Source organism: Rhinoraja longicauda, chromosome 23 (assembly GCF_053455715.1).
Source record: "Rhinoraja longicauda isolate Sanriku21f chromosome 23, sRhiLon1.1, whole genome shotgun sequence".
Classification (NCBI taxonomy): Eukaryota; Metazoa; Chordata; class Chondrichthyes; order Rajiformes; family Arhynchobatidae; genus Rhinoraja; species Rhinoraja longicauda.
The window spans coordinates 30,410,234-30,434,751 of NC_135975.1; the positions used below are offsets into that span (position 1 = coordinate 30,410,234).

Below are 24,518 nucleotides of genomic sequence, written 5' to 3' on the forward strand. Positions count from 1 at the left end.
AAATAAATATCTGTTGGAACTGTTTATATAATAGTTGTCAGCCACATTAGGTTGATATTAAACAGTTTCTCCTCAATATTTTGCAGATTTATTAGCATCCAACACCTTCTCTGCAATCCAAATATAGGCAGAAGCTCTGCCATTCTCCCTTTACAAACAGCGGCTTTGTCTTTCAAAGATAGCCGCAAAGTGCTGGAGTAACTCAGCGGGTCAGGCAGCATCTCTGGAGAAAAGGAATAGGTGACCTTTCGGGTCGAAACCCTTCTTCAGAACAAAGAATGATTTCGATCCGAAACGTCACCTATTCCTTTTCTCCAGAGATGCTGCCTGTCCCGCTGCGTTACTGATGCATTTTGTGTCTATCTTCGGTGTAAACCAGCATCTGCAGTTCCTTCCTACGCAAGGGTAGGCAGATCTTGATGCAGGCAAGCGGGAATGAATCATAAAACATGTTGCAGGCACAAGGAGTTAAAGCTCAGCCAAAATACAATGGAACACTTAAAAGTTATTAACACTTTACAACGGAAAACTGGTTTCAGTGAGAAAGCGATGTCTAGACTAAACTGTGTTCTACATTGTCCAATGCCAGGTCAATCCTGATCATTGACGCACTGATCCAGATGTAAAGTTGAATATCTACGTGGGATTACATAGATTGTTAAACCCAACTGGTGTGACCATTCTTCCATCCTATCTTCCTCAGCCAACTTGTATCCTCACTCCCAACCCATGTGTTTATCCAACAGATTTGTAACCAGCCCATTAACTAAGTAATTAAACAACTGAGGCGCAGTGATAGAGTTGCTGCCTTACAGTGCCAGAGTCCCGGGTTCAATCCTGACTACAGGTGCTGTCCGTTTAGAGTTTAAACGTTCTCCCCGTGACCGCATTGGACTGCACCGGGTGCTCCGGTTTCCTCCCACACTCCGAAGACGTACAGGATTATTGGCTTTGGTAAAAATTGTAAATAGTCACGAGTGTGTGGGACAGTGTTAGTGTACAGGGCGATCGCTGGTCGGCACAGACTCTGTGCTGTTCCCCCCTCCCAATACAATCAGTCTGAAGAACTGATATCGAACCAAAATATCGCCGGTCCACTCCCTCCACAGAAGCTGTCTGACCCGCTGGGTTACTCCAGCACTTCCTCTTTTGCGCAAGACTCCAGCATCTGCAGTCCCTTGGGTCACCTAGATACAAGCACATTGTTTAAAGCTTGTGTGCTCCTATCTAAAACGTGGCTTATTTGATGTTGCAGTTGCGGCCGGCCTTTCAGTAAGCTGACACACTCGGACAGCACAGCGGGAAGAGTGGAGACAACAGGGCACTTACTGAGCCAGACAGGTGAGCAGTTCATCTCCAACAATGGCAGCAATGAGGATTTAGTGTTGGATTATCAGACTGTCAAAGTTGTTCTTCAATGGAAGGGATTTTGAGGCTGGATGTTGGGTTATCTGATGTTAGGTTAATTTCAGGAGAGAAGATGTGCGTGGAGCAGGGAAGATTTACAAGGATGGTGCCAGATCTCAATGGCCTGAATTCCCGCGAGAGATTGGGCAGGCAAGGACTATATTCCTTGGAGCGTAGGAGGATAAGAGTGTACAAAATCATGAGAGGAATAGATCGGGCAAACACACAGTGTCTCTTGCGCAGAGTAGGGGAATCAAGAACCAGAGGACATAGGTTTAAGGTGAGGGAGGGAAAATGTAATAGGAACCTGAGGGGCAACTTTATCGCACAGAAGTTGGTGGGTTATATGGGACGAACTACCGGAGGCGGTAGTTGAAGCAGGTACTATCACATTTAAAAGACATTTGGACTGGTACATGGATAGGAAAGGTTTAGAAGGATGGGAGCCAAATGCAGGCAGGTGGGACTAGTATCAGTAGGCATCTTGGCCAGAGTGGGAAAGTTGGGCTGAAGGGCCTGGTTTCATGGCTGTATAGACCCTATGACCCTAGGAGAGGTTGGACAAACTTGGGTTCTCTGGAATGCCAGAGGTGGCGGGGAGACTCAATCAAAGTAGAGAAAATGATGAGAGGCATAGATAGATAGCGTAGACAGTCAGAACCTTTTCCTAAGGGTGGAAAAGTCAAAGAGTAGAGGGCATAGTTTTAACATGAGAGGGGCAATGTTTAAAGTAGATGTGCGGGCAGGTTTTTTTACACAGGGTGGTGGGTGCGTGGAACGTGCTGGTGGTTACACAGGATGGTGGAGGCAGATACAATAGTCGTCTTTAAGAATCTTTTGGATAGACACATGGATATGCAGGGAATGGAGGGACATGGATCATGTGGAGGTAGGTAAGAGTTGTACATCTTGGCCACCTGTTATACATCTCGGCCACGATCCTTACCATTGTAGCCTCTGGTGAGGACTTTCCAGCTGATTATGTACCCACCAGTCATTAGAATTGCCTGGAAGAGGTATGGAGACAAGAAGGAATTTATTTAGCCAGTGGGTAGTGAATCTATAGAACACATTTCCACAGATGGCAGTAGAGACCAAGTGATTGGGTATTTTTAAAAGCAGAGATTGATTGGTTACTGATTAGGAAGGATATCAAAGGTTCCGGGGAGAAGTCAGGAGAATGGGGTTGAGAGGGAAAAATAGATCAGCCATGATTGAATGGCGGAGCGGGCTCAATGTGCTGAATGGCCTCATTCTGCCCCCGCACCTGATGGTCTTGTGACGAAAGAACGAGGTTCTAACAGGCAAAGGCATTAGGGATGAGAGGAGTGGGCCGACAGGGGACAAGGTTTAAGGTGTTTTGATTCACTGCTGATGGGGGCAGGCACTCCAGCAAGCCGCGGCAAGGTAATGAACAGTTGGACATTTGTCTCCGACAGACGACCCCAGCCAAGCCACCTCGGACTATGACAGCACCCACGAGACAAACAACAGTGACAGCAGTGACATCACGCAAAACGACGAAGACCAGGACTCCTCAGCCAAAGGTTTGGAGCAGTCCCTCGCGGGGTCTGGCTGTGGGATCTACAGGCCCGAGGACATCACCTTGCTCCACCTCATCCCAGCTGAGGTACTTCCAGAGGAATGGCGTCCGGTCTGTGTTTAGTCTGTGGGCGTCATGGTGGCGCAGCGGTAGAGTTGCCTCCTCACAGTGCCAGAGACCCGGGTTCGATTCTGACCTCGTGGGGTGCTGTCTGTACGGAGATTGCACGTTCTCCCTGTAACCTTGTGGGTTTCCTCTTGGTGCTCCGGTTTCCTCCCACATTCCAAAGATGTGCGGATTTGTAAGTTAATTGGCCCTCTGTAAAATTGCCCCTGGTTTGTAGGATCTGAAACTGGAATAACATGGAACTAAGTGTGGGCAACATGGTGGTGCAGCAGTAGAGTTGCCGCCTTACAGCGCCACAGACCCACCTTCGATCCTGACCTCGGGTACTGTCTGTGGGGAGTTTGCACGTTCCCCCTGTGACCAGGTGGCTTTCTTCCGGCTGCTCCGGTTTCCTCCCACATTCCAAAGCCCTAGAGGTTTGTAGGTTAATTGGCTTCGGTAACAATTGTAAATTGTTCCTAGTGTGTGACAATAGACAATAGGTGCAGGAGGAGGCCATTCGGCCCTTCAAGCCAGCACCGCCATTCAATGTGATCATGGTTGATCATTCTCAATCAGTACCCCGTTCCTGCCTTCTCCCCATACCCCCCGACTCCGCTATCCTTAAGAGCTCTATCTAGCTCTCTCTTGAATGCATTCAGAGAATTGGCCTCCACTGCCTTCTGAGGCAGAGAATTCCACAGATTCACAACTCTCTGACTGAAAAAGTTTTCCCTCATCTCAGTTCTAAATGGCCTACCCCTTATTCTTAAACTATGGTCCCTTGTTCTGGACTCCCCCAACATTCGGAACATGATTCCTGCCTCTAACGTTCCAACCCCTTAATAATCTTATACGTTTCGATAAGATCTCCTCTCATCCTTCTAAATTCCAGTGTATACAAGCCTAGTCGCTCCTGTCTTTCAGCCTCCAGTCTCTCTCCCAGTGTGGGAGAGTGCCAGTGTACAGGGTGATGGCTGGACGGAGTGAACTCGCTGGGCCGAAGGGCCTGTTTCCACGGGGTATCTCTGGTCGATGAGACTAAAGTCTAAAACTCTAAAAGTAAAGCTGTAAGTGCTTTGTTCCGGTGATCTGGTTACCTGTTACTCTGCCGTGCCAGAACTTAAACCTAGCAAAGATGGTTCATGAAGCAACCTGACCCGACATTAAAAGACAGCAAGGACTCCATAACACATCTTCTGACTCAAACTGTTTCAGTATTTTTTAGATTTTGAGATACAGCATGGAAACAGGCCCACCGAGCCCATGCCAACCATCGATCACCCATTCGCACTAGTTCCATGTTATCCCACTTTCTCATCCACTCCCTACACACCAGGGGCAATTTACAGAGGGTTAATTAACCTACAAACCTGCACGTCTTTGGGATGTGGGAGGAAACCGAAGCACCCGGAGGAAACAGTGGAACAGCGGGTTGGACTATCAAAATGTTGAAACAAGGAACTGCAGATGCTGGTTAATACACAAAAGACACAAAGTGCTGGAGTAACTCAGCAGGTCAGGCTGCATCTCGGCGGAACATGGATGGTCGATGGTTTGATGGAGACCCTACTTCAGACTGCCTCACGGCACCGGAGACCCGGGTTCGATCCTGACCTCGGGTACTGTCTGTGTGTGGAGTTTGCATGTTCTCCCTGTGACTGCGTGGGTTTCCTCTGGGTACTCCGGTTTCCTCCCACAGGCGTGCGGGTTCGCAGGTTAATTGGCCCTCTGTAAAATTGTCCCCTGGTGTGTAGGGAGGGGATGAGAAAGTGAGCTAACACAGAACTGGTGTGGACGGGTGATCAATGGTCGGCTGAAGGACTGAAGGATTTGTTTCCGTGCTGTATCTCTGAATTCGAAATGAAACTCTAAACTGAGGGTCGAGATTCCCAGAGGGAATCAGAAATCTTTTCTGCAGTTTTAGCGTATATTCACATCACAGCGCAGATTTCTGACATTATCGTGGGACTTATTTCTTGGCTTTCACCTCAGTGAGCTGCAGTACGTCACTGCTGCTGGTGAGAGGGTGGACTTGTAGCATGACAAGCTTGCATCAGCAGTTTATTTTTATATAAATACACACAGAGGGGACTTTGGAATGAAAAATGTGACGGTAGCATCGTTTATAATAGAAGTATGAATAAATGTAACAGGAGTCACTTTGGCCAAACTCACTGGCTGCCATTTGTGCATGTTGATCAATATTACTGTCTGGCTTCAATTTGTGATAAAGCCACCCACAACACAAAATGCTTGAGGAACTCAGCGGGTCAGGCATCATCTGTGGAGGGAATGGGCATTTCAGGTCAGGACCCTTCTTCAGACCGATGAAGTAAAGAGGAGTGTGTTGGGAAAGAAAAGTGAGGGGGGTGGGGAGGGAAGTGCGAGACAATGATTTTCCGGCTTCCTTTCCCCCCCCCCCCCCCCCCCCACACACACTCCGTCAGACTAAAGAAAAGTCCCAACCCGAAATATTGTCTTTCCATTCCCTCTGCAGGGCCAGAGACCTGGGTTGGATCCTGACCAAGGGTGCTGTCTGTACGGAGTTTGTACGTTCTACCCGTGACCTGTGTGGATTTTCTCCGGGTGTTCTGGTTTCCTCCCACGTGCTAAAGACGTACGGGTTTGTAGGTTAATTGGCTTCGGTGAAATTGTAAATTGTCCCTGGTGTGTAGGATAGGGCTCGTGTACGGGGATCGCTGGTTGGCGTGGACCTGGTAGGCCGGAGGGCCTGTTTCCATGCTGTATCTCTATACTAAACTAAACTAAAGGTACGTGAAGAGGAAAAAAATAGTCAAGGCAAATGTGGGTCCCTTGAAGACAGAAGCAGGGGAATTTATTATGGGGAACAAAGAAATGGCAGACGAGTTAAACCGTTACTTTGGATCTGTCTTCACTGAGGAAGATGCACACAATCTCCCAAATGTTCTAGGGGCCGGAGAACCTAGGGTGATGGAGGAACTGAAGGAAATCCACATTAGGCAGGAAATGGTTTTGGGTAGACTGATGGGACTGAAGGCTGATAAATCCCCAGGGCCTGATGGTCTGCATCCCAGAGTACTTAAGGAGGTGGCTCTAGAAATAGTGGAAGCATTGGAGATCATTTTTCAATGTTCTATAGATTCAGGATCAGTTCCTGTGGATTGGAGGATAGCAAATGTTATCCCACTTTTTAAGAAAGGAGGGAGAGAGAAAACGGGTAATTATAGACCAGTTAGTCTGACATCAGTGGTGGGGAAGATGCTGGAGTCAATTATAAAAGACAAAATTGCTGAGCATTTGGATAGCAGTAACGGGATCATTCCGAGTCAGCATGGATTTACGAAGGGGAAATCATGCTTGACAAATCTACTGGAATTTTTTGAGGATGTAACTAGGAAAATTGACAAGGGAGAGTCAGTGGATGTGGTGTCCCTCGACTTTCAGAAAGCCTTCGACAAGGTCCCACATAGGAGATTAGTGGGCAAAATTAGGGCACATGGTATTGGGGGTAGGGTACTGACATGGATAGAAAATTGGTTGACAGACAGAAGGCAAAGAGTGGGGATAAATGGGTCCCTTTCGGAATGGCAGGCAGTGACCAGTGGGGTACCGCAAGGTTCGGTGCTGGGACCCCAGCTATTTACGATATACATTAATGACTTAGACGAAGGGATTAAAAGTACCATTAGCAAATTTGCAGATGATACTAAGTTGGGGGGTAGTGTGAATTGTGAGGAAGATGCAATAAGGCTGCAGGGTGACTTGAACAGGTTGTGTGAGTGGGCGGATACATGGCAGATGCAGTTTAATGTAGATAAGCGTGAGGTTATTCACTTTGGAAGTAAGAATAGAAAGGCAGATTATTATCTGAATGGTGTCAAGTTAGGAGGATGGGGAGTTCAACGAGATCTGGGTGTCCTAGTGCATCAGTCAATGAAAGGAAGCATGCAGGTACAGCAGGCAGTGAAGAAAGCCAATGGAATGTTGGCCTTCGTAACAAGAGGAGTTGAGTATAGGAGCAAAGAGGTCCTTCTACAGTTGTACCGGGCCCTGGTGAGACCGCACCTGGAGTACTGTGTGCAGTTTTGGTCTCCAAATTTGAGGAAGGATATTCTTGCTATTGAGGGCGTGCAGCGTAGGTTCACTAGGTTAATTCCCGGAATGGCGGGACTGTCGTATGTTGAAAGGCTGGAGCGATTGGGCTTGTATACACTGGAATTTAGAAGGATGAGGGGGGATCTTATTGAAACATATAAGATAATTAGGGGATTGGACACATTAGAGGCAGATAACATGTTCCCAATGTTGGGGGAGTCCAGAACAAGGGGCCACAGTTTAAGAATAAGGGGTAGGCCATTTAGAACGGAGATGAGGAAGAACTTTTTCAGTCAGAGGGTGGTGAAGGTGTGGAATTCTCTGCCTCAGAAGGCAGTGGAGGCCAGTTCGTTGGATGCTTTCAAGAGAGAGCTGGATAGAGCTCTTAAGGATAGCGGAGTGAGGGGGTATGGGGAGAAGGCAGGAACGGGGTACTGATTGAGAGTGATCAGCCATGATCGCATTGAATGGCGGTGCTGGCTCGAAAGGCTGAATGGCCTACTCCTGCACCTATTGTCTATTGTCTATTGTCTAAAAGATGCTGCCTGACCCGCTGAGTTCTTCCAGCAGGTAAGAATGTCATTGTGCTATCTGGGATATATGACAATAAAACACTCTTGCGTCTTCACACATGGTGTTTTGCTGACAATTCCAACACCTGCAGTTCCTTGTGTCTCTGTACAGTCAGGCATGATGTAAAACCAGCATTGCACCCAATCTCCTCAGATTCCTGATGGGTGCATTGGGTTTGAATTGTTCCCCCAAGTCTTTGAATAAAGATGTCCACGTTTCAATGTCACTCCAGCTGACCCTCTCCTTTAATTTTTTTCAGGAGAAACCAATCCTTGCCCCAGAACCTCTCCTAATGGAAGATCTGGAGATGATATTCACACAACTGAACAACTGGAATTTTCCCATCTTTGATCTCATGGAGATGACAGGCTCAAAATGTGGCCGGATACTCAGCCAGGTGAGCAAGAGCTGTTCTGTGTGGTGTAAACACACTGGGCGGCACGGAGGTCCAGGTTCAATCCTGACTGCGGGTGCTGTCTGTATAGAGTTTACACGTTCTCCTCAAGACCGCGTGGGTTTTCCCCAGGTGCTCCGGTTTCCTCCCACATTCCAAAGATGTGCGGGTTTGTCGATTAATTGGCTTCGGCAAAAATTATAAATTGTCCTGAGTGTACGGGATAGTGCTGGTGTACGGAGTGATTACTGTTTGGTGCGGACTCGGTGGGCCGAAGAAGGGCCTGTTACTGCACTGTATTACTAAACTAAACTAAACTAAACTATCCATCCTATCATCCTATCAACAACTAGAGAGTGGGCCTGAGCTACAATGTATTTCACTGGAGACCCTCAGACTATCTTTACTGTACTTTATCTTGCGCCTTAAATGTTAGTCCCTTTATCATGTATCTGTGGTTGGCTTGATTGTAATCACGTATTGCCTTTCCGCTGACTGGTTAGCACGCAGAAAAAGCTTTTTACTGTACCTCGGCATTCGTGACAATAAACTGAACCACACTAACCTAAACTGAACCTTGTGGAAAACTGTTTTAGGCTTGACTTTACTGTGGTTAGATTACTAGTTTTTTCTGACACATGCAAGGTTTTAGCAGTAAAAATCTAAAATGCTCAAAGGAAACCCTCAAAGGGTTAATGCTCAAAGGAAAGAGGGCAGCATGGTGGAGTAGGTATTGAGTCTACTCCGTCATTCAATCATGGCTGATCTACTTTTCCGTCTCAACCTCGTTCTCCTGCCTTCTCACCGTAACCTTTGACACCCTTCGTGGTTCCCCCCCCCCCCCCCCCCTGCTGTCACAGACGGGTACCTCATCCACAAATCCCCTTTGTCCCAGAGTACTTCTCACCCCAGTCTATGCCTTTCACCCCAATAACATGGTCTGAAGAAGGATCCTAGGAACCTGACCCGAACCATCATTTACCTGTGTTCTCCAGAGATGCTGCCTGACCCAGAATTACTCCAGCACTTCGTGTCTTCTTTTGTGAACCACCACCTGCCGTTCCTTGTGCCTCTGTGTGTTTGTTTGTTTGTTTGGTCTTCGTACAGCGAAACAGCATGGAGACATGCCCCTCCCCCCAACTCGTCCATGCCGACAAAGATTAGTTTAGTTTTGAGATACCGCATGGAAACAGTCCCCTCTTTTTTTTTTTTATTAATCAAAAATATTTATTCAAATATTAAAATAATATATACAGCACAATATAACCAAAACAGAACCCACCACCATTATACAACACAAACAATAAACTATTTTACAACTATCTTGCACTCCTTGTCAAGGATGCATTCAACCCCCTGCGGTGCCCAGTGGTCCCGGAAATCCCCCAGGGAAAACATAGACATAGAAAATAGGTGCAGGAGTAGGCCATTCGGCCCTTCGAGCCTGCACCGCCATTCAATATGATCATGGCTGATCATCCAGCTCAGTATCCCGTACCTGCCTTCTCTCCATACCCCCTGATCCCTTTAGCCACAAGGGCCACATCTAACTCCCTCTTAAATATAGCCAATGAACTGGCCTCAACTACCTTCTGTGGCAGAGAATTCCACAGACTCGCCACTCTCTGTGTGAAGAAATGTTTTCTCATTTCCTTTCCTTTCTCATTAAAACAGTCCCCTCGGTGTACCGAGTCCACGCAGGCCAATGGTCACCCGATCACACTAGGTCTATCCTACCCACTGGAGTAGTTTACAGGAGCCAATTAACCGACAAACCAGCACGTCTTTGGGATCAGGGAGAAAACTGGAGCACCCGGAGAAAACCCGCGCGGTCACAGTGAGAACATACGATCTCCGTACAGACAGCGCCCGTAGCAAGGATTGAACCCGGGCCTCTGGCACTGCAAGGCAGCAGGTCCACCTCTGTGTACACCAGCGATGCGAAACAACGGACAAAAATATTGCTCAAGGGTTTTGATGCTCGAGATGCAGCCTGAGCTTTTCAATTTCAAAAGCGAGGTTAACAGCAGCATTGTATCTGTTTAAGATGTTCCAGATTTCTTTGGTCCCTTTATTCTCGAGCCACCTTTTTTTTAATGCAGTACAGTACTTTGGATTTATCTGTTGCTAAGCCAACATGACGTGGGACACCAAGGTCACGTCAATATGCGTTTGCAACGTGCGATGCCTGTGCAAGGAATGAAGCTGGAGGAAAGAATGTCACATTACGACTGATCAATGGCAGATTAAATCGGAGTTAAGGGCAGTCATTTTCATGCTGCGTTTATCAGGTTCCCAATCTTAAAAAAAAAAAGGTTATATTTTTTCCCCCAGTCTATTCCAGAATAACTTGAGGTTGTAGAAACAAAGAACAGTAGACACTGTTTAATATTCAAATGAACTCAGTCTAAAGAAGGGTCACGGCACGAAATGTCACCCATCCTTTTTCTCCAGAGACGCTGCCACCCGCTGAGTTACTCCAGCATTTTGTGTCCATCTTCCTTTTAGATGTGTAAGAAGGAGCTGCAGATGCTGGTTTACACCGAAGATAGACGCAATGTGCTGGAGTAACTCAGCGGGTCAGGAAGCAGCCTCTGAAGAACATGGATAGGTGACGTTTTAGGTCTCTGCTGAGTTACTCCAGTACTTTGTGTCCTTTTCGAAAAACTTACATTTATTTCATTTGCTCTGTCGAGTGACAGTGGCACAGCTGTTGGAGCCGCTGCCTCACAGCCCCAGAGACCAGGGTTCGATCCTGACCTCGGGTGCTATCGTGTGTGGAGTTTGCACGTTCTCCCCGTGACCTCGTGGGTTTTCTCCAGGTGCTACGGTTTCCTCCCACATCCCAAAGACGTGCAGGTTTGTAGGTTAATTGGCCCTCTGAAAATTGCCCCTAGTGTGATGAGAATGGATGTAAAAGGTAACATTGGACTAGAGTGAATGGGTGATTGATGGTCGGCGTGGACTCTGTGGACCAAAGAGCCTGTTTCCATGCTGCATCTCTAATCTGAAATCAAAACTGAACTATTATATTTGAGTTCGGAAGGAACTGCAGATGCTGGTTTACACCGAAGATAGACACAAAATGCTGGATAGCATCTCTGGATAGAAGGATTGACGTTTCGAGTTTTGAAGATTTTTTTAAAAATTCTGAAGAGGGAAAAAATGGTCTGAAGAAGGGTCTCGAACCGAAACGTCATTCCTTCTATCCAGAGATTCCGCCTGTCCCGCTGAGTTACTCCAGCATTTTGCGTCTATCTTCGATTGTATTTGACTTTGACTTGATTGTATATATGGATGGTATCTCTGATCTGTTTGGACAGCATGCAAAACAAAGCTGTACCTGTGTGTACACACTGACAATGACACATGGCAATGATAAGCCTAAACCTAAACCTATATCTATGGTGGAGGTTTCACCCGAAGGGGAAAGCGAAAGAAAATTAAAAAGTGCTGTTATGAGCTTCATATCAAATGGATGTGTAATTTGGATTGGGTAATTCATGATCAGAAACATAGAACATAGAATACAGCGCAAAACAGGCTCTTTGGCCTACAATGTCTGTGCTGAACAACGCATCAAGTTAGACTAATCTCCTCTACCTGCACATGTTCAAAGATTCTGCTCCGTTCTGTCAATAAGTTCAAGATCCAGTGACACGCGGGGAGATTTGCAGTAAATTGGCGCATAGTTCTGCTAGTGTTTGTCGTGGGAGCGGCAGGCTTGGCCTGGTTTACAGACGGAGAAACCTGGGTTCGCAAATTATCCCTCCAAACGGCGAGGACTGGCCCACCGTGGGTGCTGGAGGGCGGTCGAGTACGCGCCTCCGAGAACAAAGAAGGGCCCGACGGTGGGGGGCAATGAGAACAAGAGGGAGCAGGCGTGGGAGGAGGGACCGAGAGAACGAAGAGAGGCCCGGCATGGGAGGGCCGCCGAGAACAAAGATGGACCATCGAGGACTAAATGGAATTTAGTTTAGTTTAGAGATACAGCGCGGAAACAGGCCCTTCGGCCCACCGTGTCCGCACCGACCAGCGATCCTACGCACACTAACACTATCCTACACTCACTAGAGACAATTTACACTTCTACCAAGCCAATTTACCTACAAACCTGCACGCCTTTGGAGTGTGGGAGGAAACTGAAGATCTCTGAGAAAACCCACACGGTCACGGGGAGAACGTACAAACTCCCTAAAGGCAGCACCCGTAGTCAGGATTCAGCCCGGGTCTCCGGCGCGGCAAGCCTTGTAAGGCAGCAACTCTACCACTGCGCCACCATGCCGCCCTTTGTAATACTTTGTGACTCTGTCAGTGCCCTTTATGTGGCGACTCTTTGCATACTTGTGTAGGCAAAACAATGAATCTCTCTGACATGTCACATGTGATAATAGTTTCATTCATTCATTCATCCATTCAAACTGGGCATTCCTCGTACTTTTTGGTGATGGTTTAAAATGAGCCATGTCTAATTCATTACTTTTGCCATTTGAAATGGAAATTGAGTGAGGTATTGCATGCAGGCAGTCTGATATTGATCGCTCCTGTTGCTGTGACTGTAAACTGACCGGTCCCATTAGAATCCTTTCAAATGACAGCCATATCCTATTGCTCAGCCATGTTGCTTTATTGTGTTCCATTTGTGCCATTACAGCAGCTGGTAGATCTGCTGCCTCACGGCGCCAGAGATCCGGGTTCAATCCTGACCTCGGGTGCTGTCAGTGTGTGGAGTTTGCACATTCTTCCTGTAACCGCGTGGATTTGCTCCGGGTGCTCCGGTTTTCTCCCACATGCCAAAGACAGAGAGATTCTTTGTTTTGCCTACACACGTATGCAAAGAGTCGCCACATAAAGGGCACTGACAAAGTCATAAAGTATTACAAAGGGCGGCACGGTGGCGCAGCAGTAGAGTTGCTGCCTGACAACGGCTTGTAGGTTAATTGGCCTTTCTAGTGTGTGGGGTGTAGATGCGAAATTGGGATAACATAGAACTAGTGAAAATTGATAGTCTGCATGGACTCGGTGGGCCTAAGGGCCTGTTTCCAAGCTGTATCTCTCAATCAATCAATATTGGGCGGCTGGGTGGCATTGTGCCAGAGACCTGGGTTCGATCCTGACTACAGGTGCTGTCTGTACGGAGTTTGTATGTTCTCCCCGTGAACTGCATGGGTTTTCTCTGGGATCTTCGGTTTCCTCCCACACTCCAAAGAAGTACAGGTTTGTTGGTTAATTGGTTTGGTGTAAATGTAAATTGTCCCTAGTGTGTGTGTAGGATAGTGCTAGTGTGCAGGGATCACTGGTTGGTGTGGACCTGGTGGGCCGAAGGGCCTGTTTCTGTGCTGTATCTGAAAACTAAACTAAATCCAGTTGGTACACCTTGATAACTTTAGGGAGCCTGCGATTTTTCTCTCTACTAAATATTATGATTTCCATGCACTAACTATCAAACCCCTTTCTCTGTGCAGGTAGCATTCAAACTGTTTGAAGATACTGGGCTATTTGAAATATTTAAAATCCCATTGAAGGAGTTTATGAACTACTTTCATGCGTTAGAAAATGGCTACCGAGATATACCATGTAAGTGTTCTTGCATTTTTTTAAAAAAAATTTTTGCATTGTCTGTGGCGAAAAAAATCACCACAAATACTGTTTGAGCAGTAAATGACTCACTGAAAAAATGATTGTTGTTGATTGGAAATGTATGTACTGTCAATGAGAGTTCTAAGGGGCCTGTCCCACTTAGGCTTTTCTTTAGGCGACTGTCAACTGGACCCCCCTACGACAATGTTTACGACAAGCTACAACAACCTACCACCTGGTCGACGTCAAGCTACGGCCAGCTACCGACAACCAGCGACCCAGTCGTCGCGCCTTAGGATGTCCACCTACGACCGTGCCTACAACAACCTACGACCACGCAGGCAACAACCTATGACAAATGAAGTCAACCTACGTCTACCCACGACAAGCTACGATACTGTCGCGACAACTGAAGGCAGCTGAAGACAATACACGTCATTTTGGCCTCCGGTTTTGAGTCTGGTACCTGTCGCCGGTTGACGTAGGTTAGTCGCCAATGGAATTCGCCACTGAAGTCAGCACCGGCGACAACCTACGACAGCGCCTACGTCAGGAGACGTCAAGCTACGAGAATTGGCTTCAAACCAACAGTCGCCGAAATTTTTTTAAACATTTCAAAATCCAGCGGTGACCAGGGAAACGCTACGACTCATTGGAGACGACTCACGACCGTACAGGCAACACCCCAGCGACCGTGTGGCGACAGCCTAGTCGCCTGTAGTCGCCTACAAAATCGCCTAAGTTGGACAGGGGTTTAATGCTAACATTCTGGTCCCAAACTTGGAACAGCCTTCCTGCAACAAGCGGCCGGCACAGCGGCGAAGCTGGTAGAGCCGCCGTCTCGCAGTGCCGGAGACCCGGGTTTGATCCTGACCTTGGGTGCTGCTTGGTGTGGAGTTTGCACGTTCTCCCCGTGACCGCACGGGTTTCCTCCCACATCGCGAAGACGTGCGGGTTTGTAGGTTAATTGGTTCTCTGTAAATTGCCCCCGAAGTCGAGAAAATGGGACAACATGGAACTAGTGTGAAGGAGTGATCGATGGTCGGCGTGGACCCGGTGGGCCGAAAGGCCTGTTTCTATGCTGCATCTCTAAACTGAGATAAAAGTCTGGCTTTGATGTTGTGTACAGATATCTCACCCATTTCAGCAGGGAGCATGCGTGCTATCACAAAGGAAACCTTGATCAACACCTCTACTTCCTTGGAAGATTGAGGAGATTCAGCATGTCAACGAATGCTCTTATTGAACTTCTGCAAGCATACAGTGGAGACCACACTGACTGGGTGCATCACGACACCCAGGAACGAAGCAGGTTACGGAGAGTGGTGGACACTGCCTGGTCCATCATGGGTACTGACCTCCCCACCATCTATAGAAGGATCTATAGGAGTCACTGCCTCAGAAAGGCAGCCAGCATCATCAAAAACCCACACCACCATGGCCACGCTCTCATTTCACTCACCATCGGGAAGAAGGTACAGGAGTCTGAAAACTGTGACCACCAGGTTCAAGAACAGCTTCTTCCCAACAACCACCAGGCTTTTGAACACTGCACAACACTAACCTCGGCAACTATGAACCTATATGGAATGTGTCCTCGGTCTTCCGAAGCTGTTAAGCTGCAGCAAGTTAGAATTTCATTGGATAAACAAGGAACCGCAGGTGCTCATTTACAACAAAAAAAAGCCACAAAGTGCTGGAGTAACTCAATAGGTCAGGTAGCACCTTTGGAGGACGTGGATAGGTGATGATTCGTGTTGGGATCCTTCAAAGGAAGGTCTGAAGAAGAGTCCCAACCCTAAATGTCACCTGTCCATGTTTTCCGGAGATGCTGCCTGACCCGCTGAGTTACTCCAGCACTTTTTGTCTTTATGTTCAGAATTTCATTGTACTGTTGTTGGTACATGTGACAATTGGACACTCTTGTCTCTTGATTCTCGACGGCAACAACATCAAACCCAAGGAACAAAGAGCTGGCGTTACTCAAAATGTCAGGCAACATCCGTGGAGGGAACGGACGGGCAACGTTTCAGGATTCTAGCGTCCGCAGTTCCTTGTGGTTATAAAGCCTTTTGCATTGTTTACCAGATGCCATGACTAGGAATAAGTGAGTAGTGAAACTGGCCTAAAGTCCAATGAGAGAGTTAGTTTAGTTTAGTTTAGTTTTTAGTTTAGTTTAGTTTCGAGTTACAGTATGGAAACAGGCCTTTCGGCCCACCGAGTCCACGCCGACCATTGATCACCCATTCACACTAATTCTATTCTACACACCAGTGACAATTTACAGAAGACAATTAACCTACAAACCTGCACATCTTTGGAGTGTGGGAGGAAACCAGAGCACCCAGAAAGAAACCCACAGGGTCAAAGGTTTCAAAGGTCTTTTATTGTCACGTGTACCAATTAAGGTACAGTGATATGCAAATTACCATACCGCCATACGAAAAAAAAAGCAACAAGACACACAACGACATAAAAGTTAACATAAACATCCACCACAGCGGATTCCCCACATTCCTCACTGTGACGGAAGGCAATAAAGTCCAATCTCCTTCCTCTTTATTCTCCCGCGGTCTGGGCACTCGAACCATCCATCGGGGGAATGAAAGCTCCTGCAGTCGGCGGTCGAAGCTCCCGCGTCGGGGCGGTTGAAGCTCCAGCGGCTTGGAGTTCCTGAAGTCGGTCTCTGACCAGAGACCACGGGCTCCGTGATGTTAAGTCCGCAAGCACCCACAGTTGGAGCTCCGAGGTCGATCCCTGGCAAAGGGATCGCGGGCTCCGCAATGTTAAAATCCCGTAGGTCCCCAAAGGAGCTCTCAAAAGTCGGTCTCCAGCAAAGGCCGCCGACTCCTGGATGTTAGGCCGCATTGCAGACGGAGATACGACACGGGGAAAAAAAACGCATCTCCGTCGAGGTAAGAGATTAGAAAAAGTTTCCCCCAACCGAAGAGAACGTACAACTCTGTACAGACAGCACCCGTAGTCAGGATGGAACCCGGGTCTCTGGCTCTGTAGGGCAGCAACTCCACCGCTGTGCTACTGTGTTGTCCTCTTGGCATTGCTTTACATTTCCCTTGTGCCCAGAGAGTGGGGGAGGAGGGAGGAAGAGCTGGCAAGCAAAACGCGAGCTTAAATGTTGCTGGGCTATTTTACTCTCCAATCATACATCCAACAGCTGCACTCTCAAACACATCAAAATACGTTAGGGTCAAGAAGCCCGTTAGCTGTCCTGGAAAACATTAAAGGGTTGTTATTGGCGAAATGTTGTGATCATTATTTATTTGCTGGCAGCACATTCGATGTTTGTCCCACGGAGCAAACAGGAATGTTCTGCACTCACCACAGCTTCACTGAGCCGACTTATCGCACCCTTTACATCAAGACACGCTGGTCCCTGGATTGAACCACCTCAACCTCGTGACACGTCAGTCAGGGCCTGACACGGCAGGGCAGCATTCCCACTTGGACGTGTTGATACTTAAAGGAAAACCATGTTCTCTCTCAGATGCCCAGTGGACAACATGGCCCCTGATCCATTTCCCCACTGCCCAAACATCTTCCCCCTTCTGAATGGACCTTCCATAAGCTAGAGTACAGTCCGATTCACCTCCACACCCAAGAGCAGCTTCTTCCCCTCTGTTATCAGGCTTCTGGACGGTCCTTCCGCAAGCTCGGGTACTGTCCGATTCACCTCTACCCCATTGTGGACTTTGGACTTTGTCTCTGGAGCTGATGCGCTACAATGCTGAGAATCATGTTCCAGACCCCGTATCTTCCCCTCTGCTCTATCTATTGTGCTTGAGTTTGTACTTGGTTGTATTTATGTCTGGTATATTCTGAACGGTTTGAATAGAACTGGCACAGCAATGCAGTAGTAGAGTTGCTGCCAAACAGCACCAGAGACCCAGGTTCGATCTTGACTACGGGTGCTGTTTATGCGGAGTTTGCACGTTTTCCCTTTGACCGCGAGGGTTTTCTCTGGGTGCTCCGGTTTCCTCCCGCATTCCAAAGACGAGCAGGGTTGTAGGTTAATTGGCCCTCTGTAAATTGTCCCCAGTGTGCAGGATCGAACTAGTGTATGGTTGATCGTTGATCGGTGCGGCCTCAATGGGCCTGAGGGCTTGTTTACACACTGTATCTCTAAAAAAATCCAAAGCTCTTCGCTGCACCTCAGTACACATGATCTACTCCTAAAGCTTAGATAGTGCTCGAGTAACTCAGCGGGTCAGGCAACCTCTCTGGAGAAAATGGATAGGTGACCTTTCGGGTCGGGACCCTTCTTTAGACTGGGGGTTGGGAACAAACGTAGAACAGTATACCCGAAATGCTGCTTATAGAAACATAGAAAATAGGTGCAGGAGTAGGCCATTCGGCCCTTCGAGCCTGCACCGCCATGCAATATGATCATGGCTGATCATCCAGCTCAGTAACCTGTACCTGCCTTCTCTCCATACCCCCTGGTCCCTTTAGCCACAAGGGCCACATCTAACTCCCTCTTAAATATAGCCAATGAACTGGCCTCAACTACCTTCTGTGACAGAGAATTCCACAGACTCACCACTCTCTGTGTGAAGAAATGTTTTCTGATCTCGGTCCTAAAAGACTTCCCCCTTATCCTTAAGCTGTGACCCCTGGTTCTGGACTTCCCCAACATTGAGAACAATCTTCCCGCATCTAGCCTGTCCAACCCCTTAAGAATTTTATATGTTTCAATAAGATCCCCCTCAGTCTTCTAAATTCCAGCGAGTACAAGCCCAGTCTATCCATGCTTATCCATCTTCTTCTTTTGTATGTCAACTACAACAATCAAAAGTGGCAATTGGTGCTTCAGAGTACCGTAGTTGATGCTTTGCTGCAAATTTTGCCAGTTCCGTAGAACTACCCCTGGGTGAACTACCCCTGGGTGTACCCCTGGGTGAACTACCCCTGGGTGAACTACCCCTGGGTGAACTACCCCTGGGTGAACTACCCCTGGGTGAACTACCCCTGGGTGTACCCCTGGGTGAACTACCCCTGAACTACCCCTGGGTGGACGATGAGGACCTAAAGCAGCTCCCATCCCTGCTTATCCATGTTCACTACAGATGCTGCCTGACCCACCTGCACTTTGTGTCTTCTTTTGTAAACCAGCATCTGCAGTTCCTTGTTTCTATATGAACAATGGACTGTGTTTTTGTTTAATTTTTTTGGTTTAGAGATACAGCGCAGAAACAGGCCCTTTCAGCCAAACCGGGTCTGCGCCGCCCAGCGATCCCCGCACGTTAACACTATCCTACACCCACTAGGGACAATTTTTACATTTACCAAGTCAAATAACCTACAAACCTGTTCGTCTTTGGAGTGTGGGAGGAAACCGAAGATCTCGGAGAAAACCCACGCAGGTCACGGGGAGAACGTACAAACTCCGTACAGACTACCTGTAGTCGGGATCGAACCTGGGTCTCCGGCGCTGCATTCGCTGTAAGGCAGCAAGTCTACCGCTGCGCCACCGTGCCGCTCTGATTTGGTTGCACTACAGACTGGGTTTTTTTTTGCACAATTGCCTAGTATTACTGTTATTAACTTTTTGTATTTTTGATCGTTATATATTATCTGTGTGTTATTAATGGGGCCTGTAAAACTGTTTTATTGTTGATACAAATGACAATTAAATGCTCTTGACTCTTGTTCCTCTTGAAATGCTGCGTATATAGCTGTTGGTAGATGCAGTTAAAACCAAGTCTTGTTGCAGCATCATTAGTTTAGTTTGGTTTAGTTTAGTTTAGAGAGACAGCGCAGAAACACACCCTTCGGCCCACCAAGTCCACGTCAACCAGCGATCCCCACACACTAACCTATACACACTCGGGACAATTTTCCAATTTTACCAAGCTAATTAGCCTACGAATCTGTTTTTTTTCCCACTTCTTCTCTTTTTATTTGAAATTCATTAAGTTGGTTTGTTGGAAGATGTTTCAAACCCCATCAGACACTGTTGAGGGGAAAATAAACTTTCTGTTTTCTAGAAACTGCACTGTTACATGGTGTGTGGACATTTTATATGATTTGGTTATATCTATAACAAACATGTACGCAGTGGAGTATTAATCATTATTAAAAAGATTGCCTGATCACTTTCATAAAGCTAATTGTTGAACTTGCTGTACATATTATGGCAGCTATGTTTCCATCATCAGATTAACTACATTCACAAAAGGACCCCACCCCCACTCACCACCCCTCCATTATGCCCTAACTGGACTCGCACCTATTTCCCCTTCCACATTCTCCCCCAATCCTTCTGCTACCTTCCTCCCCTTGGCTACACAATCCACAACTCTTCCAAACTTCTAACCCCTTCCGTTCTCGTCTCTGGCCTTTGTTCCAACCATTTAGTTGTCAACTCCCTCTGCCCCCCCCCCCCCCCCCCCGCCTCTGTCTACCTATTACCTGCCACACACTGTCCTGTCCCTCCCCTTTTATCCAGCTTTCTCCCCCCCCCCTTCTACTATCAGAAGAAGGGTTCCAACCCCAAACGTCACCTATTCATGTTCCCCTGAGATGCTGCCTGACCCTCTGAGTTACTCCAGCAGTTTGTGTCCTTTTCCAGCATCTGCAGTTCTTTGTAACTACATTCACAATTACTATGTAACTCTGAGGCACCACGATGATTGTTAAAATGATTATATTAAACATTTCTTTATTTGCTTCTTGACATCCAAGAATAGACACAAAGTGCTGGAGTAACTCAGTGGGTCAGGCAGCATCTCCAAAGAAAAGGAATAGGTGACTTTTCGGGTCAGAATCCTTTTCAGACTATTCCTTTTCTCCAGAGATGCTGCCTGGCCACTTTGTGTCTTTGTGCACTTTGTGTCTATCTTCAGTCTAAACAAGCATCTGCAGTTCCTTCCTACATACTTGACATCCAAGAACTAATTTTAATAGCAACTAGACCAAATGGACCCTTTGGGCCCAAACCTCCTGCATTGGTGCAGCACCCTCTCCTCCCCCTCCCCCTTCCCCCTCCCCTCTCCCATCTCCCCCTCCCCTCTCCCCCTCCCCTCTCCCCCTCCCCTCTCCCCCTCCCCTCTCCCCCTCCCCTCTCCCCCTCCCCTCTCCCCCTCCCCTCTCCCCCTCCCCTCTCCCCCTCCCCTCTCCCCCTCCCCTCTCCCCCTCCCCTCTCCCTCCCCCCTCCCTCCCGCCCCCTCCCCGCTCCCTCCCTCCCGCCCCCTCCCCCCTCCCCTCCACCCCTCCCCCAACCCCCTTCCCCATCCCCCTCCACCCCTTCCCCCCACTCCATCCCCCTCAACCCCCATATCCTCCCTCCTCCCCCTTCCTCCCTCTCCCCCTCCCCCCTTCCCCTCCCTCCTCCCCTCCACACCTCCCCCTCCACCAACCCCCTTCCCACTCCCCCTCCCCTCCACCCCTTCTCCCCCACTCCATCCCCCTCAACCCCCTTATCCTCCCTCCTGCCCCCCTCCCTCCCTCCTGCCCTCCTACCTCCCTCTCCCCCTCCCTCCTTCCCCCCTCCCTCCCTAGGAGATAGATTTAAACTTTAAAATGTGAATAGCTTTAAAAATATAACACGATTTCAATGAAACTTCTTCCATTAGCACCAAAGGGATGACGGTGAGTAAGGTGGGCCTAAAATTGTCGCGCTATCATGTACCGTTTTGGCTGTAGCTCAGGAACAAAAAAATAAACAAACAAGAGTTTTAGTATATAGATGATAAATGTTTAATTTACTGCTGCTTTTGTACTCAACAGATCACAATCGCATACATGCGACGGATGTGTTGCATGCGGTTTGGTATCTCACCACACAGCCGGTCCCGGGACTGCAGACGATCATCGGTGATCATGGTTCCATGAGCGATTCAGGTAAATTTTTCAGAAGTGTATGCTTTATCTTATTTTCGTTTAAAGATACAGTGTAGAAACAGGTCCTTCAGTCCATCGAGACCGCACCGACCAGTGATCCCCGTATACTAACACCATCCTACACACACTGGGGCCAATTTACATTTATACCAAGCCAATTACCCTATAAACCTGTAAGTCTTTGGAGTGTGGGAGGAAACCAGAGATCCCGGAGAAAACCCACACAAATCACGGGGAGAATGTACAAACTCCGTACAGACAGCACCCGTAGTTAGGATCGAACCCGAGCCTCTGGTGCTGTAAGGCGGTCGCTCTACCGCTGCACCACCTTGACAGTAAAACGTAGAACAGAACAGTACAGCAGAGCGACAATAGACAATAGGTGCAGGAGTAGGCCATTTGGCCCTACGAGCCAGCACCACCGTTCAATGTGATCATGGCTGATCATTCTCAATCACTACCCCGTTTCTGCCTTCTCCTCATACCCCCTGACTCCGCTATCCTTAAGAGCTCTATCAAGCTCTCTCTTGAATGCATTCAGAGAATTGGCCTCCACTGCCTCCTGAGGCAGAGAATTCCACAGATTTACAACTCTCTGACTGAAAAAGATTTTCCTCATCTCCGTTCTAAATGGCCTACCCCTTACTCTTAAACTGTGGCCCCTGGTTCTGGACTCCCCCAACATTGGGAACATGTTTTCTGCCTCCAACATGTCCAACCCCTTAATAATCTTGTACGTTTCGATAAGATCCCCTCTCATCCTTCTAAATTCCAGTGTATACATGCCGAGCCGCTCCAGTCTTTCAACATAGGACAGTCCCGCCATTCCGGGAATTAACCTATTAAACCTACGCTGCACGCCCTCAATAGCAAGAATATCCTTCCTCAAATTTGGAGACCAAAACTGCACGCAGTACTCCAGGTGTGTGCCCAACAGGCCCATTAGCCCACAATATCCGTGTCGAACATGACACCAAGTTTACCTAATCTCCTCTGCCCACACATAATCCATACATATCCCTCCATTCCCTGCATATCCATGTGCCTATCCAAAAGCCTCATAAAAGCCACCATTGTATTTGCTCCAACACCACCTCCAGCAACACGTTCCAGGCACCCAGCATCCTCTGTGTAAAATGTTTGCCCCACACATCTCCTTTACACTTTGCCCCTCTCACCTTAAAGCTATGCCCTCTAGTTGTTTCCATCCTGGGGAAAAAAGGTTCTGACCGTCGACTATATCTATGCCTCTCATAATTTTATATACTTCCATCAGGTTTCCCCTCAGTCCTCGATTCTCCAATCTATTCCGAATAATCTACCAATCCAACTTCTCTCTATACTGTAAAGTGTGATGAAAAATACATGATAGATCATAGAAGCAAGCTTTGGCTTTTTAATACCACGAGGGCTTAATTTTCTCTGTCAGTCAAAGTTATTTGTCATATATCAACAGACAGATTAAAATTACACAGATGACATTGTTTTCATAATACCCATTGCTTTTGACTTTAGACATTAGGGATACAGTGTGGAAGCAGGCCCACCGAGTCCGTGCCGACCAGCGATCACCCCGTACACCAACATTATCCTACACATCAGGGACTATTTGAAATTCTTTTCCCGAAGCCAATTAACTTACCGGCCTGTAGATCTTTGGTGTAGGAAGGAACTGCAGATGCTGGTTTACACCAAAGATAGACACAAAATACTGGAGTAACTCAGCAGTGGCGGGCAGCATCTCTGGATAGAAGGAATGGGTGATGTTTCGGGACGAGACCCTTCAGACCCCGAAACGTCGCCCATTACTTCTCTCCAGAGACGCTGCCTGTCCCGCTGAGTTACTCCAGCATTTTCTGGACATCTTTGGAGTGTGGGAGGAAAATGGAGCATCCGGAGAAAACCCACAAGGGTCACGGGGAGAATGTATAACCTCCTTGCAGGCAGCACCTATAGTCAGGATTGAACCTGGGTCTCGGGTCTCTGCCTGCGTTGTAAGGCAGCAACTCTACCTCTGCACCACCCATTACATGGATAGGAAAACTTCAGAGGGATATGGGCCAAAGGCAGGCAAGTGGGAGTAGTGTAGATGGGACATGTTGGTCTGTGTCGACGCGTTGGGCCTGTTTTTTCGCTGGAATTTAGAAGATTGAGGGGGGATCTTATAGAAACTTACAAAATTCTTAAGGGGTTGGACAGGCTAGATGCAGGAAGATTGTTCCCGATGTTGGGGAAGTCCAGAATAAGGAGTCACAGTTTAAGGATAAGGGGGAAGTCTTTTAGGACCGAGATGAGAAAGTTTTTTTTCACACAGAGAGTGGTGAATCTGTGGAATTCTCTGCCACAGAAGGTAGTTGAGGCCAGTTCATTGGCTATATTTAAGAGGGAGTTAGATGTGGCCCTTGTGGCTAAAGGGATCAGGGGGTATGGAGAGAAGGCAGGTACGGGATACTGAGTTGGATGATCAGCCATGATCATATTGAATGGCGGTGCAGGCTCGAAGGGCCGAATGGCCTACTCCTGCACCTATTTTCTATGTTTCTATGTTTCCGTGCTGCCTGACTCCGTGTGTGACCTGGGTTTTCTCCGGGTGCTCCTATTTCCTCCCACACTCAAAAAAACATGCAGATTTGCAGGTTAATTGGCTTTGGTAATATTGTAAAATTACCCTAGTGTGTGTAGGATAGTGTTAGTGCACAGGGATGGCTGGTTGGCACAGACTCGGTGGGCCAAAGGGCCTGTTTCCATGCTGTATCACTAAACTAAACTAAACTAAACTAAATTAAATTAATTTCTCTCAGGTCCGTCAGATGTAAATGTTCAATCATACTAATTCTTCTGACCAGTGCAAATATTGACCGTCACATTGGGTGTGTGTAAAGCAGAGACACACAGATAGGTCCTTGATTTGCAAGGACGTCATAGGTTACAGGGTGAAGGCAGGAGAATGGGGTTAAAAGGGAAAAATAGATTGGC

At 47.7% G+C, this 24,518-nt stretch overlaps 1 protein-coding gene across 3 annotated transcripts in view; it reads left to right on the forward strand.

Moving 5' to 3' along the window:
* The window catches only part of pde3a (phosphodiesterase 3A, cGMP-inhibited), a 384,185-nt gene that overhangs the window by 330,148 nt on the left and 29,519 nt on the right, over positions 1–24,518 (forward strand). For all 3 annotated transcript variants that reach the window (XM_078419978.1, XM_078419979.1, XM_078419980.1), the window contains 5 exons: positions 1,256–1,341; positions 2,847–3,037; positions 7,968–8,105; positions 13,568–13,679; positions 21,429–21,542. In XM_078419978.1, the coding sequence (XP_078276104.1) occupies positions 1,256–1,341; positions 2,847–3,037; positions 7,968–8,105; positions 13,568–13,679; positions 21,429–21,542 (641 nt within the window). The remainder of the gene's footprint in view (positions 1–1,255; positions 1,342–2,846; positions 3,038–7,967; positions 8,106–13,567; positions 13,680–21,428; positions 21,543–24,518) is intronic.